At 32.8% G+C, this 13,660-nt stretch overlaps 6 protein-coding genes across 9 annotated transcripts; 4 read left to right on the top strand and 2 right to left on the bottom strand.

The window, feature by feature from the left end:
* Nucleotides 1-11: 11 nt before the first annotated feature.
* On the top strand, nucleotides 12-1,229 carry LOC123011540 (RNA transcription, translation and transport factor protein). Its single transcript, XM_044409019.1, has 5 exons — nucleotides 12-219; nucleotides 273-494; nucleotides 547-636; nucleotides 686-846; nucleotides 898-1,229. The coding sequence occupies exons 1-5, from the start codon at nucleotides 162-164 to the stop codon at nucleotides 1,099-1,101; spliced, it is 735 nt and encodes a 244-aa protein (XP_044264954.1). The 5' UTR covers nucleotides 12-161; the 3' UTR covers nucleotides 1,102-1,229.
* Nucleotides 1,230-1,694: 465 nt separating this feature from the next.
* On the top strand, nucleotides 1,695-2,558 carry LOC123011541 (rab-like protein 3). The gene has a single exon (XM_044409020.1). The coding sequence runs from the start codon at nucleotides 1,791-1,793 to the stop codon at nucleotides 2,487-2,489; it is 699 nt and encodes a 232-aa protein (XP_044264955.1). The 5' UTR covers nucleotides 1,695-1,790; the 3' UTR covers nucleotides 2,490-2,558.
* LOC123011537 (N-acetylneuraminate lyase-like) lies at nucleotides 2,501-3,876 on the bottom strand. The gene is made up of 6 exons (XM_044409016.1): nucleotides 3,742-3,876; nucleotides 3,630-3,688; nucleotides 3,512-3,582; nucleotides 3,279-3,424; nucleotides 3,057-3,225; nucleotides 2,501-3,009 (listed from the first exon to the last, which is right to left on the bottom strand). Exons 1-6 carry the CDS (start codon nucleotides 3,742-3,744, stop codon nucleotides 2,549-2,551), a joined length of 909 nt encoding a protein of 302 aa, XP_044264951.1. The 5' UTR covers nucleotides 3,745-3,876; the 3' UTR covers nucleotides 2,501-2,548.
* Nucleotides 3,877-4,145: 269 nt separating this feature from the next.
* On the top strand, nucleotides 4,146-6,521 carry LOC123011531 (synaptic vesicle 2-related protein). Of its 2 annotated transcripts, XM_044408999.1 has the most exons (10): nucleotides 4,146-4,424; nucleotides 4,480-4,736; nucleotides 4,787-4,911; nucleotides 4,960-5,023; nucleotides 5,072-5,197; nucleotides 5,251-5,465; nucleotides 5,516-5,703; nucleotides 5,751-5,862; nucleotides 5,915-6,089; nucleotides 6,140-6,521. In XM_044408999.1, the coding sequence occupies exons 1-10, from the start codon at nucleotides 4,283-4,285 to the stop codon at nucleotides 6,305-6,307; spliced, it is 1,572 nt and encodes a 523-aa protein (XP_044264934.1). In that variant the 5' UTR covers nucleotides 4,146-4,282; the 3' UTR covers nucleotides 6,308-6,521. The 2 variants fall into 2 exon arrangements, with proteins under 2 accessions (XP_044264934.1, XP_044264935.1); XM_044409000.1 differs by lacking the exon at nucleotides 5,072-5,197.
* A 448-nt stretch (nucleotides 6,522-6,969) lies between these two features.
* Nucleotides 6,970-11,377, top strand: LOC123010633 (WD repeat-containing protein 37). Of its 3 annotated transcripts, none has more exons than XM_044407680.1 (8): nucleotides 6,970-7,132; nucleotides 7,224-7,450; nucleotides 7,499-7,606; nucleotides 7,665-7,853; nucleotides 9,683-9,855; nucleotides 10,090-10,315; nucleotides 10,370-10,508; nucleotides 10,559-11,377. In XM_044407680.1, the coding sequence occupies exons 1-8, from the start codon at nucleotides 7,119-7,121 to the stop codon at nucleotides 10,926-10,928; spliced, it is 1,446 nt and encodes a 481-aa protein (XP_044263615.1). In that variant the 5' UTR covers nucleotides 6,970-7,118; the 3' UTR covers nucleotides 10,929-11,377. The 3 variants fall into 3 exon arrangements, with proteins under 3 accessions (XP_044263615.1, XP_044263614.1, XP_044263613.1); XM_044407679.1 differs by having other exon boundaries at nucleotides 7,191-7,450; nucleotides 10,093-10,315; XM_044407678.1 differs by having other exon boundaries at nucleotides 7,191-7,450.
* LOC123010634 lies at nucleotides 10,871-12,496 on the bottom strand. The gene is made up of 3 exons (XM_044407681.1): nucleotides 12,368-12,496; nucleotides 12,201-12,319; nucleotides 10,871-12,150 (listed from the first exon to the last, which is right to left on the bottom strand). The coding sequence occupies exons 1-3, from the start codon at nucleotides 12,411-12,413 to the stop codon at nucleotides 11,392-11,394; spliced, it is 924 nt and encodes a 307-aa protein (XP_044263616.1). The 5' UTR covers nucleotides 12,414-12,496; the 3' UTR covers nucleotides 10,871-11,391.
* Between the last annotated feature and the right edge of the window lie 1,164 nt (nucleotides 12,497-13,660).

Raw genomic sequence — 13,660 nt, 5'->3', positions numbered from 1 at the left:
CAAATGAAAAAAAACAATTCTTCAGAATAATTTTATTTCGACCAGTTCGGATTTCGTACAAACCATACAAGGTCATTGACATTTTGAGAAGTAACGGCAGATTTATCGAGAAAGTTTTTTTTATTTATAATCAAGATATAATCTCTTCAAATAAATTAATTATGGTAAAAAGGTTATTATCTGCTTTAGAGTACCCAGAGTGTGATGTAAACGTTAACGGTGACGCTTTTCTCTCGGTATTTGAAATTTAACCTGAAATTGTCAATTTTTAGATGAAGCAACATTTAGAAAAATTGTGGTATGGTTAGAACAAAATAAAATTAATAAAGCCAATCCTAACGTGGCAAATGGCCTTAAAAATATAACTTCAAATGATTGGCCTAACCACTTTCAGAAATACCAAGAGATTTTAGGTTTACCCAATTTACAAAGCCATCAAGAACAACTCCAGTGGCTTTTAGGTTATGCTGTGCAAATTGAGACTCATAATAATAGTAACGCTAGTCTGGAGAATATTCAATACACAAAAATAAATATTTGTTTTAGGGCAAGTATATATTAAACATGCGGTTGAGAATTTAAAGGCAACTAATGTTCCAACTGTTGTTACTGAAAATCCTCTTGATAAATTAGACTGTACGTAAATAAGACAATATTTTCAGTAAATAATTTTCATAAATTTCAGTCCACAGTAAAGAATTTGCAGAAGGTATTTCAAAAGTAGCACAACTATTGAATATAACGCCCCACCCTGACCCACTAGTAACTTTAAAAGCAGTTACTAAGCTTGTAACTGTAAGATTGTCCCCACAAGCTCAAGCTAATCCGAGTGAAGTTGTATTAAAGGTAATTTGTGCTCAATTATAAGTTCATTGAAACTTAAGTTTGTCTTTGAAGGGTACACCTTTTCCGTTTCAAGATGCTGATTTAGGATTCGACTTGAATGATCCGGTCTTAAATCAAGCAGCGAAAGTATTAAGAATTTTATACATCCATGATTTAAGACATTTGCAAACAAGGGCTAATGAATTAATTGTGGCTGTACAAAACATAACAGCCAATCCTAAAACTGACACAAAGCTGGGAAAAGTTGGAAAATGAAACATTTATTTTTGTTTAGACTTTATTAATTTTTCTGATTAGTATCACGGAACGGCGATTTATCAAATATTTCTCCAGCTCCTAACGCTACACAACCTAGAGTTACATAAATAAAGCAATTAATGAAACACTTTTTGTATTAATTACCTAATCCTAAGGAAATTAAAGAGTACTTGTATTTTTGTGTTGGTTGTTTGCCATGATAGATGAGGTAACCACCAATTGCAGTTAAACAACAAATTGACGTGATTTTACAAGCTAAGCAACTTTCTTCTTGTTTATTTTCCATAATTTTGAAATGTAAGGATAACCGATAACCTAGAAATTTGTAATTGTCAAAAAGCCGGCTTTTGCTCTACAAAGTATTGTAAACTGATAATTAAAAGTTGCTATGCTACATTTTTAAAGTTCACCAGTTGAAGCGTAATCGTTAGTTATATTGAAATTTGTAAATAATAAATAAATAAAACTACAAAGTATGTTGTAAAATACGTTTGTAATTATTATTTTTTGTTTTTAGTAGGGCACATTTGTTAATTCTTTATTTGTGGTAATTAACATAATTATTTAAGCAACTGTAATTTTAAGTGCCATACACTCTTGCATACATATATTTGACAGTTGACATTACAACGAAGGTAACCTCAATTTCCTACTTGTAATTATTATTTGGAATTATTAAAAAAGTAATGACGGCAATAGACCGGGTCCGTATTATGGTATTGGGTGACTCCGGTGTTGGCAAAACCTCGTTTGTTTACCTTGTCGCACACAACGAGCCCATAAGGTCCCCCAGTTGGACAGTCGGGTGTTCAGTGGAAGTAAAACTTCACGAGTACAAGGAAGGGACAAAAGACCAGAAAACATATTTTATAGAATTTTGGGATGTTGGTGGAAGCAATAATCACCGAAATACAAGGCCTGTGTTTTACAGCCCTTGCCATGGAGTGATTCTAGTTCACGATTTAACAAATAGGAAATCTGAAATGAATCTCCACAAATGGTTACAAGAATTAATAAACCATGACGTTAATCAAACATCGTTGACTTCCGTCAACAGTATGGATGAATATGATCCAGAGAATTTCTTTGGTTCTACTCCAATACCCATTCTTGTCATTGGGACAAAGCTTGATCAGGTTGATGAAAGAAAATCTACAACAGGCACCTTTGCTAGTCAATTTGGGGCAGATGAAATTATCCTCGATACGAGGCAGGCGCGATATCTTGCCGCAGGCTCGTCAAACGCTGTTAAATTATCACGATTTTATGATAAAGTTATTGAAATGCGGTACCAATCCCAGAATCGTTCATTTAATGAACGATTTGGAAGTAATACCGTGTCGCCAGTATTGCCATCAAAGTTTTATTCACCCCATCAAGATTGAAGACTCCATTGTTGAAATTTAAAATATTTTATTTGTAACATTTTTTTTTAAATGAAAATTTAACTGTAATTGATAGTTTTCATTGTGGCTTCCATTTCCTTAACTTGCTCTGGATTTAAGTTCACCAACGGTTCTCTTGCCTTTCCCACTTTAATGGGTGTAAACAAATCCATAGCGACTTTCATAGTAGGCACCCATGCCCCATGTTTAGTAACAACAGTACAAACTTTTGTTAAAATTTGTTGCGTTTCTCTTGCTTTATCAAGTTTCGATTGTTTGACCGCTTCGAGGATTTTCACTCCCAACTGAGGAAACATATTTAAAGATGTTGCAATTGCAGAATCAAAACCTAAAGTAAAAGCCCCGGCCATTAGTTGATCGGCCCCTAAAAACACGGCGTATTTGCCCCCATTGGCTTCAACAGCAGCCACACCTTCATCTAAAGCAGTTGAAGTGAATTTAATTCCGTGGAAAGTCGGGATTTTGCCGACAGAATCATTCAAGAACTGCCCCATATGGACTAGAATAACATTTAGGTTTTTTTTAAACCAACAAACAACGACTTACTGTTAACGTTAGTATAACTCGGGATGTGATAATAAAGAAGGGGGGTGTTTGGAGCGGCGGCCCCCACGATTTTCAAGTATCTGATCAAATCTACTGAATTAGTGGGCTTATTGTAAAGATCAGGTAAGCAAAGAAGGGAATGCACACCAACTGATTCGGCATGCTTTGCCTAAAATATTGGTTCAAGTAAGAAAATTTTACTTTTGGGGGTTTTTCAAGTACAAGTTCTAAAACATCAGGTAAGGGTGCTCCACCTATTTGAACCATTAAATGCTGGTGCGTTTTCTTTACTGCTTTGACCCATTCTTCGGTCACTTGCTTCCTTTCTCGGACACTCAAAGACATCCCCTCACCACTTGTCCCATTTACTGTATATTTTAAAAATTTATAAAATATTTTTAAATCAATGTTATTTTTTATGAGACATTATTAAAAAAAAACTTTGAAATCTTTACCTAAAACGCCCATAATTTTTGAATCAGCAAGAAATTTTGCGTAATCTTGAATAACACTTAAATCCACTGACCTAAGGAAAACTATTTATTAAAACCATAAGTGAGTAAAATTTCGTACCAATCATTTTTAAAAGCAGTGAGAGTTGGGGCCATAAGGCCTCTAAATGTAAAATTTACCTAAAAATAAAGATTTATTTTGTGTAATTACTAATCAGCAAAAAAATATTTACCATGGTTCAGTGCACAACACAAAAGTAACACAAGAAAGATGTTTTAAAGCATTTATTATCTCGTATTCTTTCATATAACAAAGCTGATAAAAAGCAACTATTTACATAAGTTTATTTTTAAATGAACTTGAATGATAACATTGATATTCAAACATATGGATTTAAATGTTGTAAATAATAATGGAAAAACACTACAATGCTTGTTATTAGGTAATTGTTAAAAAACGTTTTTTTACAAATATGATAATTATTATAAATACCAAATAATTTTTAGAAGACACAAAAAATCTGCGAAATATTTTAAAGTGGCTATAAAATTTTAATTATTAGAAATGTAATTACCTTTTATTTACATAATAATAAGTATCCTATCTAAATAAAAAAATGTATCTAAATATTTTTAGGTTATGTGTTGTCAAAAGGTTGTCAGATTGACTGTCAGTTGGTTGTCACTTTTGACAGGTAAACATAAATTTAGGTTAGGAACCCCTTCCACGTATCTCAGTTGATTTTTAAGAAAATATCAAAATAAAACAGTAGCATGGTTCTGCGACGCTCTAAGGGTTATCAGGACATTGATGGTAGCACAAGTTCAGCACCGAACTCGAGAACAGAATTGCCCACTGCCGAAAATGGACTTCCTCAAGACATCGAAATGGCTTCGGTCTCTGTTGTCCCTGATGGTAATACGAAAATGTCATTATGGGGGCGAATTCTGTATTGATTATTCATTTCTAGATACGTATACTGTAACTCAGGCGGTTAATGCGTTGGGTTTTGGCTGGTTTCAAGTAAAACTCTCTTTGTGGACTGGCTTGTGTTGGATGGCTGATAGCATGGAAATGACAATTTTATCAATCTTGTCCCCTGCGTTGCATTGCGATTGGCACATTTCGAGGTATCAACAAGCGTTAACCACAACCGTCGTGTTCTTAGGAATGATGTTATCCTCAACTTTTTGGGGCAACTTGAGCGACAGATACGGACGCAAGCATGTAGAGAAGTAAGACTTTTACTCACGTAGTGTTTATGCTTGCCCTTTTAGGCTTTAACTTTGTGTGCAGTTTTGTTGTTTTATTACGGTTTGTTGAGTTCTATTGCACCTAGTTTTATGTGGATTTTGCTATTAAGAGGTCTTGTGGGGTTTGCAATTGGTTGTACGCCTCAATCGTGAGTATTTTGTTTTTTTTAGTTTGTGTTTGCATTTTTGGTTTTTAGTGTTACGCTTTATGCCGAGTTTTTACCCACAAAACAAAGAGCAAAGTGTGTTGTTTTGCTTGATGTAAGTTTGTTGTATTTGTCTGTGTTTGTCTAATTTTTGTTTTTGCAGTGTTTTTGGGCATTGGGTGCATGTTTCGAGGTTGCTCTTGCGTTAGTTGTTATGCCCACGTTGGGTTGGCAGTGGCTTTTGGCTCTCTCAACGGGGCCTTTGTTGGCTTTTGCTTTAGTTTGTCCTGTAAGTAATCAAAAGAATAATTCAGTTGTAAGTTTTTATTACTTTTCTGGTAGTGGTTGCCGGAATCAGCAAGGTTTCACGTTGCGAGTGGCCAAACTGATAAAGCTTTAGAAACTTTAGAAAAAATTGCTAAAGATAATGGTAAACCAATGTTACTTGGACGGTTAGTAGTTGATGATGCGACCACTTCGTCACCACACAGAGGACGATTTAGAGACCTATTAGTGCCATCTTTAAGGAGAACATCACTTCTCTTGTGGTTTATATGGTATTGTTTCTCTCACAATAAAAAGAAGAGTTACATTCGTAATTTTTTAGGATGGCCTGCGCTTTTTGTTATTATGGTTTAGTTCTTATGACAACGGAACTTTTTGAAACCTCCAGCATTTTATGTTCTGATATACCTCTACCTTCTCAGACTCTTGACACTTGCGCAGCTGATTGTAAACAGTTGCAAACGACTGATTATATGGATTTGTTGTGGACAACGTTGGCTGAATTTCCTGGTAATTTCACGCCAAAAATATCTTTCGATTGTTATTTTTTGTTTCAGGCATTTTTATTACAATTTTTACTATTGAAAGATTTGGACGTAAAAAAACCATGGCTGTACAGTTTGTAGCTTACGCAATATGTTGTTGTTTTCTTATGGTTTGTTCAGAAAAGTATTTTATTCTCTTTAACTTTTTTTTAGCCCATTTAAATAATTTATTTTAGGCGTGTTTTTTTGACTGTGATGTTATTTTTAGCGCGTGGTATTATTGCGGGAGTTTTTCAGGCCGCCTATGTGTATACTCCTGAAGTATATCCAACTTCATTACGCGCTGTTGGAGTTGGTTCTTGTAGTGCTATGGCTAGATTAGGCGCCATGGTCACACCATATGTGGCTCAGGTACTATTTTACAATTTTTTTGCTGATTTTATTAAAAAAAATATATTTAGGTTTTATTGAAAAGTTCAATCTCTTTTGCTACAAGTGTTTATACAGTGGCTGCAATTTTGGCTTCTATAGCTTGTCTGGTCTTACCATTTGAAACAACAGGAAAAGAATTGACCGAAAATGTACAACAGCATGCCAATGCAAACGTGAGAACAAATAATGCAAATTAATGTTGTTGCAAGACTGTTCAGTATTACACTGTGGTATTTAAACTAATGATATTAAACCAAAGTACTTAATGCTTAATGCACTTTACCAGTTACTTACCAATTTTGTTGACAATTATTGATATTTATTTATTAATTTATTTATTTATGTTACGATTTAATTTATTTTAAGTAGCATCATGGTGCTGGTTATTTTGTAATTTTTACCTTCTAAATAAAAAATAATATAAATATATAGATAAGTTTTGTTATTGCCGCCCGTTACATTACTGATTAATGAGGCTTATTCATTTACAATTATGTGCAAATATGAAAAAAAAAGTTCTTACTGGATCGTAGAAAAAATTATATTTATTACATGGGTGAAAAGTGTACCTCCCTGGGTGGTTACTGCTCGAGACTTGTCGAGGAAAAGATAGACTTTTCTTTTTTGTAATGCAAATAACTACCGGGTGACTGAAATAAATGTCCTCAAGTTGGTGTCTTTAAAATTTTAGTTTGGTAACCGTGATTTTCAAATTCAACCGAAAAGGATGACTAAAAATCTAGTGTCGCCAATAGAATCATATTTTTTGACAGTTTAAATAAAATGTTTTATAACCGATAATATAGGAATCTGTTTTAATGAGGGAGTTGCTTTTTGACTTTGACAGAAGACAGGTATACTGTCATTAAAATGTCAGAAACGTCAAAGTCTATCCAATATATCATAAACATGTTGAATTTGTTTTTAAAAGAAGTATTTCCATTTTAACGTAATCGCAGACCTTGAATAGGGTGCAGTGGTGTAATTGGACGTGACATTGAGTATTAAATGAGCTTCCAAAGGTAATTAAGCAAAGTTACAATCAGTGTATTTATTGATTGTACAACGTTGTTTCGTAAGTTTTGAACAATTTAAGTATTCTCGCGCGTCTAGGATGTCAGTCAATCAAAACATTTCGAACAGTAAGGTTCAATCAAAAGCAAAAAGAGGCTCTATGAATCGGCCACAAAGTGGTATCCTCGATGGAGACATCTTCTATGGTTTCCGTTCAGACATAGAAAATGATTGCCCCCTTACCCCAGCTTACAAAACGAAGCTGTTTAATTTGTTTAGACTCATTGAGAAAGAGTTTGATATTTTATATCAAGAAAACCAGTCATGTAAGTAATATCCACACAAACAATTAGATTTAACTCGCATAATTTTAGTACAAGATAAAATAGAAGTTTTAAATGAAAAAATTGAAAGGGACACGTTTGATAAACCCGACTGTGTTGATTTTGAAAACAACATTTCTAAAGTTTTGTCAAAAAAATGTAAGACTAATCTATGATTACATTTTACATGAAGAGCGCTGTTTTGTTGAAATTGCAGTGAGTTCATCCTCTCAAAAGTCTAAAACCGCCCATAAACTGAAGGCTCAAACTAGCAAAATCGTGTCCAGTTTTAAAGCACCACAATATAATTGTGGCTTGTTGAAGAGCTACATTGGACACAAGGACGGAGTTTGGGAAGTTTCTGTGGCCAGGCCAGGTGTTCCCGTCATTGGCACAGCTTCTGCAGGTATGAAATAAATTCTTTTTAATGCAGGTCAATGACGCACAACCTTGACCCTTAATTCAATTTGCAATAAAATGCCCGCAACATGTGCCACTTCATATTGATTTGATAATTATTAAAGAAGGCTGGCATGCTATCAATCAATAAATTATTATACTTATGTAATTATAAACAAGAACAACTGGACATGCTAGCCACTGGGAAATAAATTAAAGGTCAGGGTCAAGCGAATCTCTGAATAAATTATCAAGTAGCATCAGGGGAGCAGTTAGTACAAATGCAGAATTATTAGGAATTCATTATTAAACACCGATATTCTTTACTTTGTAAAATTTTTTCGATACACTTTAAATTATAATTTTTTATCATAAGTTCACCTTTAACGTGAAATGATTCTGTTGATTTTTTTGTTTTAATGGAAACTACATGTTTATTTTCACAACTTGAAAAACAAGTTTATTTTTATAAGTAGACATCACCATTCATACAAATGTTTCTGTTAAAGCTTGTAATCTTGTAAACAATTTACAGAATTTTTTTATTTTATTATTATTTAATTTTGCTAAATATTGTTTGTGATACAAGTTTGATAATTAGTAAGTCGTGTTTGTGTGAAATGTTGGTGAAATTGAAAGTGTTGTGTGGTATTTTTTAATAAAAATAATATTCAATTATTATGAAACGTGAATGAAATATTTTAATTAAAATTTTTGTTGATTGCGAAGTAATTTATTAGCCTGAATACAGGCTGTCTCAAAAGTAAACCGCCATACGTCAACTAGTGATAGAAAATGTCTGAGAAAAAAAGTTTAAAATAATCTTTATTCGTTAAAGAGTTACAGTTTAGCAACTAGTAACAATGAATTTTGTACAAGTTGGTCGTGATAAATTAAAAACAATAACATTTGTTATTGTTTCATTCAATACTGTCAATTCTTGTAGTTATTATTGTCTTAACTTAATTTTTATTTATTTTTTCAAATAAAGTTTTTTGGTGTATAAATAAAATTTGACATCGAATATAACGAGTAAAAATGTTAAAAGTCAGATCAATATGAATACTATAAAAAATTCAAATAGTGTGCAACATTTATAGAATTTGTTTACAAAAACTGAGTCACTAATAAGTTTTACGAGTATAAACAAACAACAAAACTGGTTCTAAAATGTGTTAACAAATTTAACAAATTATTTTCGCACTTTATATCAACTTAAATGCATTTTTGTGTGACTCAAAATTTTCAACGTTTCTATTTTTGTAAATTTATTTATGTATGTAGGAGAGGAATTTCACTGCTGGTGGATTTTGGACACATCATTTAAATTGTTTACGAAGCTCTCGTATCTGCAATTTTTAAATTATGCATTTGTATCGATTTTAGGCTATGAATTTTTAATAAATCAACCTACGGAATCGGAATAAATATGTTTGGTATTATTTTTGGTGTGTCATTTCCTAAACTATTAAGCATCATAAAGATAGATTTTGACAAAAAAAATACACATTATTTTACACATAATAGGACATTTCTCAACTAAATTGTGATGAAAATTTTGGTAACTATAATTACGTAAACACAAGTTGCTCCACTCCAAATGTTATTTAAGAAAGTGAAAAGAATTTCAGAATATGCGAATATTTCGCTGCATAGTTGAAGCCATTAAAGATCCATTAAGTCAACCTTGAAAAAATAATTTTTACTTTAAACTGGCAAAATATACAATTACGAAAACAATCAAATAATTAACTACACAGAACATTAATTACATATATTGTACTGTAATTATAGTGTAATCTTTGAGATATTCTACAAATTGTTTTTTTTTTGTAGATCATAGTGCGTGCATTTGGAGTATAGAAACCACTCGTTGTCTACTCCAGTACCAAGGCCACACCGGATCCGTTAATTCAATTAGATTTCACCCTGCGAAAGATCTGGTTTTGACCGGAAGTGGCGATTGTTCCGCTCATATTTGGCAAGCGGCTTTAAACTGGGATTTACCGGTAATAATTTAGTTAAGAAAAAATATACAAAGCAATAAATGCATATTTTTGAATCGAGGTTCACCTTGAAACATCACAAGAACACAATATAAATAATCATTGTCAGACTTATTTTTATTCTATTGTAATGCAACAAAACATTTAGGTTAATAGCAAACGTTCGTCTGTAATTTGTTAAATTAAAATAATATTTACATTGTTATTGGAAGAAATCCAAACTATTTTTATTTAAAGAAGGGTCACTCTTCCGAGGAAGAATTGGAAGGGGAGGATCTTGACGATAAAGTAGACTCAAAAATTTCCACTCTTCGGACCCCATTTAGGGAGCTGTTGGGGCACAGTGGAGCTGTTTCGGCGGCCGAGTGGATAGTCGGGGCTGATCAAGTGATTACAGCCTCGTGGGACAGATCTGCGATTTTGCACGATGTTGAAACGGGGACGTTATTAAACACCCTTTCAGGTTTTACAATAATTCAAAAAATATTGATTTGTGTTCCATCTGAAACATTTTTAGGCCACGATCAGGAGTTGACCCACACGTCAACTCACCCCAGTCAAAGGTTAGCCGTGACTTCGTCAAGGGATGCAACATTCAGATTATGGGACTTTAGGGAGAGTCTCCACTCAGTTTCTGTTTTTCAAGGACACACAGAGTATTTTTTTCGATTATTTTTGGTGTTTTTCTCTTTAAATTAAATTTCAGGAGTGTGACGTCAGCCGTGTTTACTCGGGAAGACAAGGTGGTTTCCGGTTCTGACGACCGGAGTGTGAAAATCTGGGATTTGAAAAATATGAGATATCCTGTGGCTACGATTAGGGTAGATTCGGCCGTTAATAGGTTGAGCGTTTCAGCGAACGGAATCATTGCAATTCCGCATGATAACAGGCACGTCAGGTTGTTCGATTTGACTGGTCAGAGGTTGGCAAGACTGCCTCGATCGAGTAGACTGGGGCATAACAGAATGGTGGCAAGTGCAGCTTGGATCGACGATGTCGGAGGTGTGAATTTATTCACGTCAGGGTTCGACAGGAGGGTCTTGGGTTGGAGTGTTATTTCCTTAAAGGATCAGTAAAGATTAACTTTCCTCGTATATGTGATAAGTATTTATTATTTTGAATATAAATATTTTTTTAGAATTTTTTTCTGATTATGTGAAAGACATAGTATCGTAGTTGAATAAAGACAATTGTTGTTGGTATCTGATCTTGTTTGGAGAATTTTAATTGTACTTCCATCGGAAATTTAAAATTATCGAATTCTTTCAGTGGAGTTGGCTCAAAACTGTCATAACAATCACACTACGCTCATGATGTAATATTGTATCAAATTATTAGGCACTAAAAGTTTCTAGTCACTGTCGAATATTTTAACCACTTCTTTATCGATCTTACATCCAAAAATGTCAATTTTATTGTTAAAAATGGTGATAAACTTCCCTTAGTTTACACTCCCTTTAATGTATAATTGTTGTACCTTTTGATTGTTGTATTAGTTGACTCAGTAATAAAACGATAAAATACAGCTTGTTGTTTTATTCAAAAACTCACTTTGCAAAGCGGACATAAGAATGAATTTTTAAGACACTCTTTGAGACAGTAAGGGTGGAAAAAGTGGTTGCAAGGTGTGATTTTAGCCTTGCTCATCTTATTCAAGCAAACGGCACAAATGTCGTCGTAGTCATCTAAATCTTCCTGACTTGCGTCGCGGAAACTGTTAAAAGTCTGCTTTTCTAACACGAGAAGCTTCCAAAAATTATAATAGGAGTCTTTCAGTCTAAGATATATTGTAAAGTAAGCACAACACAGTGAAAACGTTACAAAATCAGTCGTTAAAATCAAATACAAATCTGCTGTAAAGCTCAGCGTCACCGTATAAACGTTTAACACCAACGGCACGTATAAGTGATCTAGATCTTCGAATATTTCGAACTCGCAATGTTTGATCAGTTTTTGCAAGAGTTCAGTAAAAATTTTTTCGGTGCAGACATAATAAGTAAAAGTGGTTGCAGCGTAAGGTATGCTCGGTTTGAAATAAATCCCTTGTTCTCGGAGACAAAACACCACGATAACGGCTTTCGCCCATTCAATTACAATCCTGCAAATCCCTTCCATGAGATTGAAATTGCGAAAAAAAGATGTGCGATTCGCAGTGAATATGTCTCTCGTCTTCGTCGTAAAATATGTGAAGACAGAGTAAAAGAGCAAAGTTTTCAGGGCAATAAGAACGTGTTCTTCATTTTTTTCGGGTTCTGTGGATTCGTTGTATACCAGTGCACAGCAGACAAAAAAGAACAACTGTAAAAAGAGAGTTTTAAAATAGAAAAAAGTTACAAGTAACAGATTACCTGACATATAAGGGCATAAATATTGTAAAGTCTTATGAATAGAAGTTCCGAGAAATGCAACCAGAGAATTAGTTTACATCCAACTGCCACAAATGGGTATGAGATGAATTTTACAAGACCTGTAAAAAGAATCGTTTCATAGAGTTACAAAATTGTTCTATAAATACGCTTGAGGAAATTTTGTTGTTCAGGGGAATCCCGAACCGTATCCATTTTGATAATTTAATGGGAAAATTTTGAGGCTACATTTTGATTCTGACAGTGACGGAAAAAGTCATTATCATGCATTGGTTAATTTGTGTCAATTTTTGGATTTTAGAATTGTAGGAAGATTTATAAAAGACTAGTGTATATTTATAAAATATCTAAAAGATGGATATGAATACGGGTTTTGATTTTATATTATTACAATTTTTAATTGTATAGTATGTCTTTGGATTACAAGAGGAAAAAAAAAAATTTTGATTTTACCAAAACTGCAAAGAAAAAAAATGTTATGCTTCACTTGAAACGAACAAATCTGAATTAAAACTTCAAATTCTGACTCATTGGAAGGAAAAGTTTATTTTTTTCTTTATTTTGGACTTGTAATCATTTATCTCTGTGTTTTAAATTTCATCACATTGGCGGTTTTATTTTTTTGACACCGATGTCGCTTTGACAAAAATGAGTTTACGCAAGTTAAATAACAAAATGTGTGTGAAAAACATAATTTTATTGAATGGCAACTCAAAGAAACAGCTTTAAGATAAAAAACAAAGTCATTTTTTAACTATAAAAATCATTATTTAATTAAATAATTAATTAATTGTTAAAAAAATCAAAAGTCGAAAGTCTAAAATCAAGAAAAAAAAGAACTTTTCTTTTCATTGAGTCGAAATAGTAAAGTTTTAATTACAGATTTACTTGTTTTAGGTTAGGCACAAACAAAATATAATGGCTATTCTTCATTTAGGTGATTAAAAAACGAGTTGTAGACGTGAATTATCTGCTCGTTGAATAATATACTATTTCAGCTTTCACTTTGATGATTAAAAAAAAATTCTGTTTACTTGATTTTATAAAATTTTATTTTTTTAGAAAAATATAAAACAAGTTTCATAATCGAATTTAAAGGAGCATTAAATTAAATGCGGTTTAGAATGTGGTGATTACTACGGACTTGTTGACATTTCACATTCTAAATCTACATTAATTTTAGTTTTTTTTTATTACTTTTTTAATGTAAGTGGCTCTTAGTTTTGTTTTTAACTAGGGTTTACGATGTTTTAATTGTTTAGTTTAATACTCGTATGTTGCGAATATTTGAAAATTGGTGGAGGCGCCGGGGTCGCCGTTACGGAAAGTACCTATTTATATAAAATTTCTGTTTCTTTCGTTTAAAGAAAGAAAAAAAAAATCTTTTATTAGATTGTGTTTTTTTTGTGTTATTTTATGTACAGTGGTGGACACGGAATTTT

Source organism: Tribolium madens, unplaced genomic scaffold (assembly GCF_015345945.1).
Source record: "Tribolium madens isolate multiple individuals breed KSU strain unplaced genomic scaffold, Tmad_KSU_1.1 Scaffold_91;HRSCAF=231;Tcas5.2_LG7, whole genome shotgun sequence".
Classification (NCBI taxonomy): Eukaryota; Metazoa; Arthropoda; class Insecta; order Coleoptera; family Tenebrionidae; genus Tribolium; species Tribolium madens.
Note: the sequence above shows the minus strand (reverse complement) of the source record. Positions and strands in the feature narration are given on the sequence as shown.

Coding starts and splice junctions, on each gene's coding strand:
- LOC123011537 (XM_044409016.1), bottom strand. Junction 3,425..3,511: donor AAAAATTATGGGCGTTTTAG/GTAAAGATTTCA, acceptor TAAAATATACAG/TAAATGGGACAAGTGGTGAG. Junction 3,226..3,278: donor TACCTGATGTTTTAGAACTT/GTACTTGAAAAA, acceptor CCAATATTTTAG/GCAAAGCATGCCGAATCAGT.
- LOC123011541 (XM_044409020.1), top strand. CDS start 1,791: ATGACGGCAATAGACCGGGTCCGTATTATGGTATTGGGTGACTCCGGT.
- LOC123011531 (XM_044408999.1), top strand. CDS start 4,283: ATGGTTCTGCGACGCTCTAAGGGTTATCAGGACATTGATGGTAGCACA. Junction 4,912..4,959: donor ATTGGTTGTACGCCTCAATC/GTGAGTATTTTG, acceptor TTTGGTTTTTAG/TGTTACGCTTTATGCCGAGT. Junction 5,024..5,071: donor AGTGTGTTGTTTTGCTTGAT/GTAAGTTTGTTG, acceptor TTGTTTTTGCAG/TGTTTTTGGGCATTGGGTGC.
- LOC123010633 (XM_044407678.1), top strand. Junction 7,854..9,682: donor CATTGGCACAGCTTCTGCAG/GTATGAAATAAA, acceptor TTTTTTTTGTAG/ATCATAGTGCGTGCATTTGG. Junction 10,316..10,369: donor GTTATTAAACACCCTTTCAG/GTTTTACAATAA, acceptor AAACATTTTTAG/GCCACGATCAGGAGTTGACC.
- LOC123010634 (XM_044407681.1), bottom strand. CDS start 12,413: ATGGATACGGTTCGGGATTCCCCTGAACAACAAAATTTCCTCAAGC. Junction 12,320..12,367: donor ACAACAAAATTTCCTCAAGC/GTATTTATAGAA, acceptor TTCTTTTTACAG/GTCTTGTAAAATTCATCTCA. Junction 12,151..12,200: donor TTTATGCCCTTATATGTCAG/GTAATCTGTTAC, acceptor CTCTTTTTACAG/TTGTTCTTTTTTGTCTGCTG.
- LOC123011540 (XM_044409019.1), top strand. CDS start 162: ATGGTAAAAAGGTTATTATCTGCTTTAGAGTACCCAGAGTGTGATGTA. Junction 495..546: donor AATTGAGACTCATAATAATA/GTAACGCTAGTC, acceptor TATTTGTTTTAG/GGCAAGTATATATTAAACAT. Junction 847..897: donor CGAGTGAAGTTGTATTAAAG/GTAATTTGTGCT, acceptor TTGTCTTTGAAG/GGTACACCTTTTCCGTTTCA.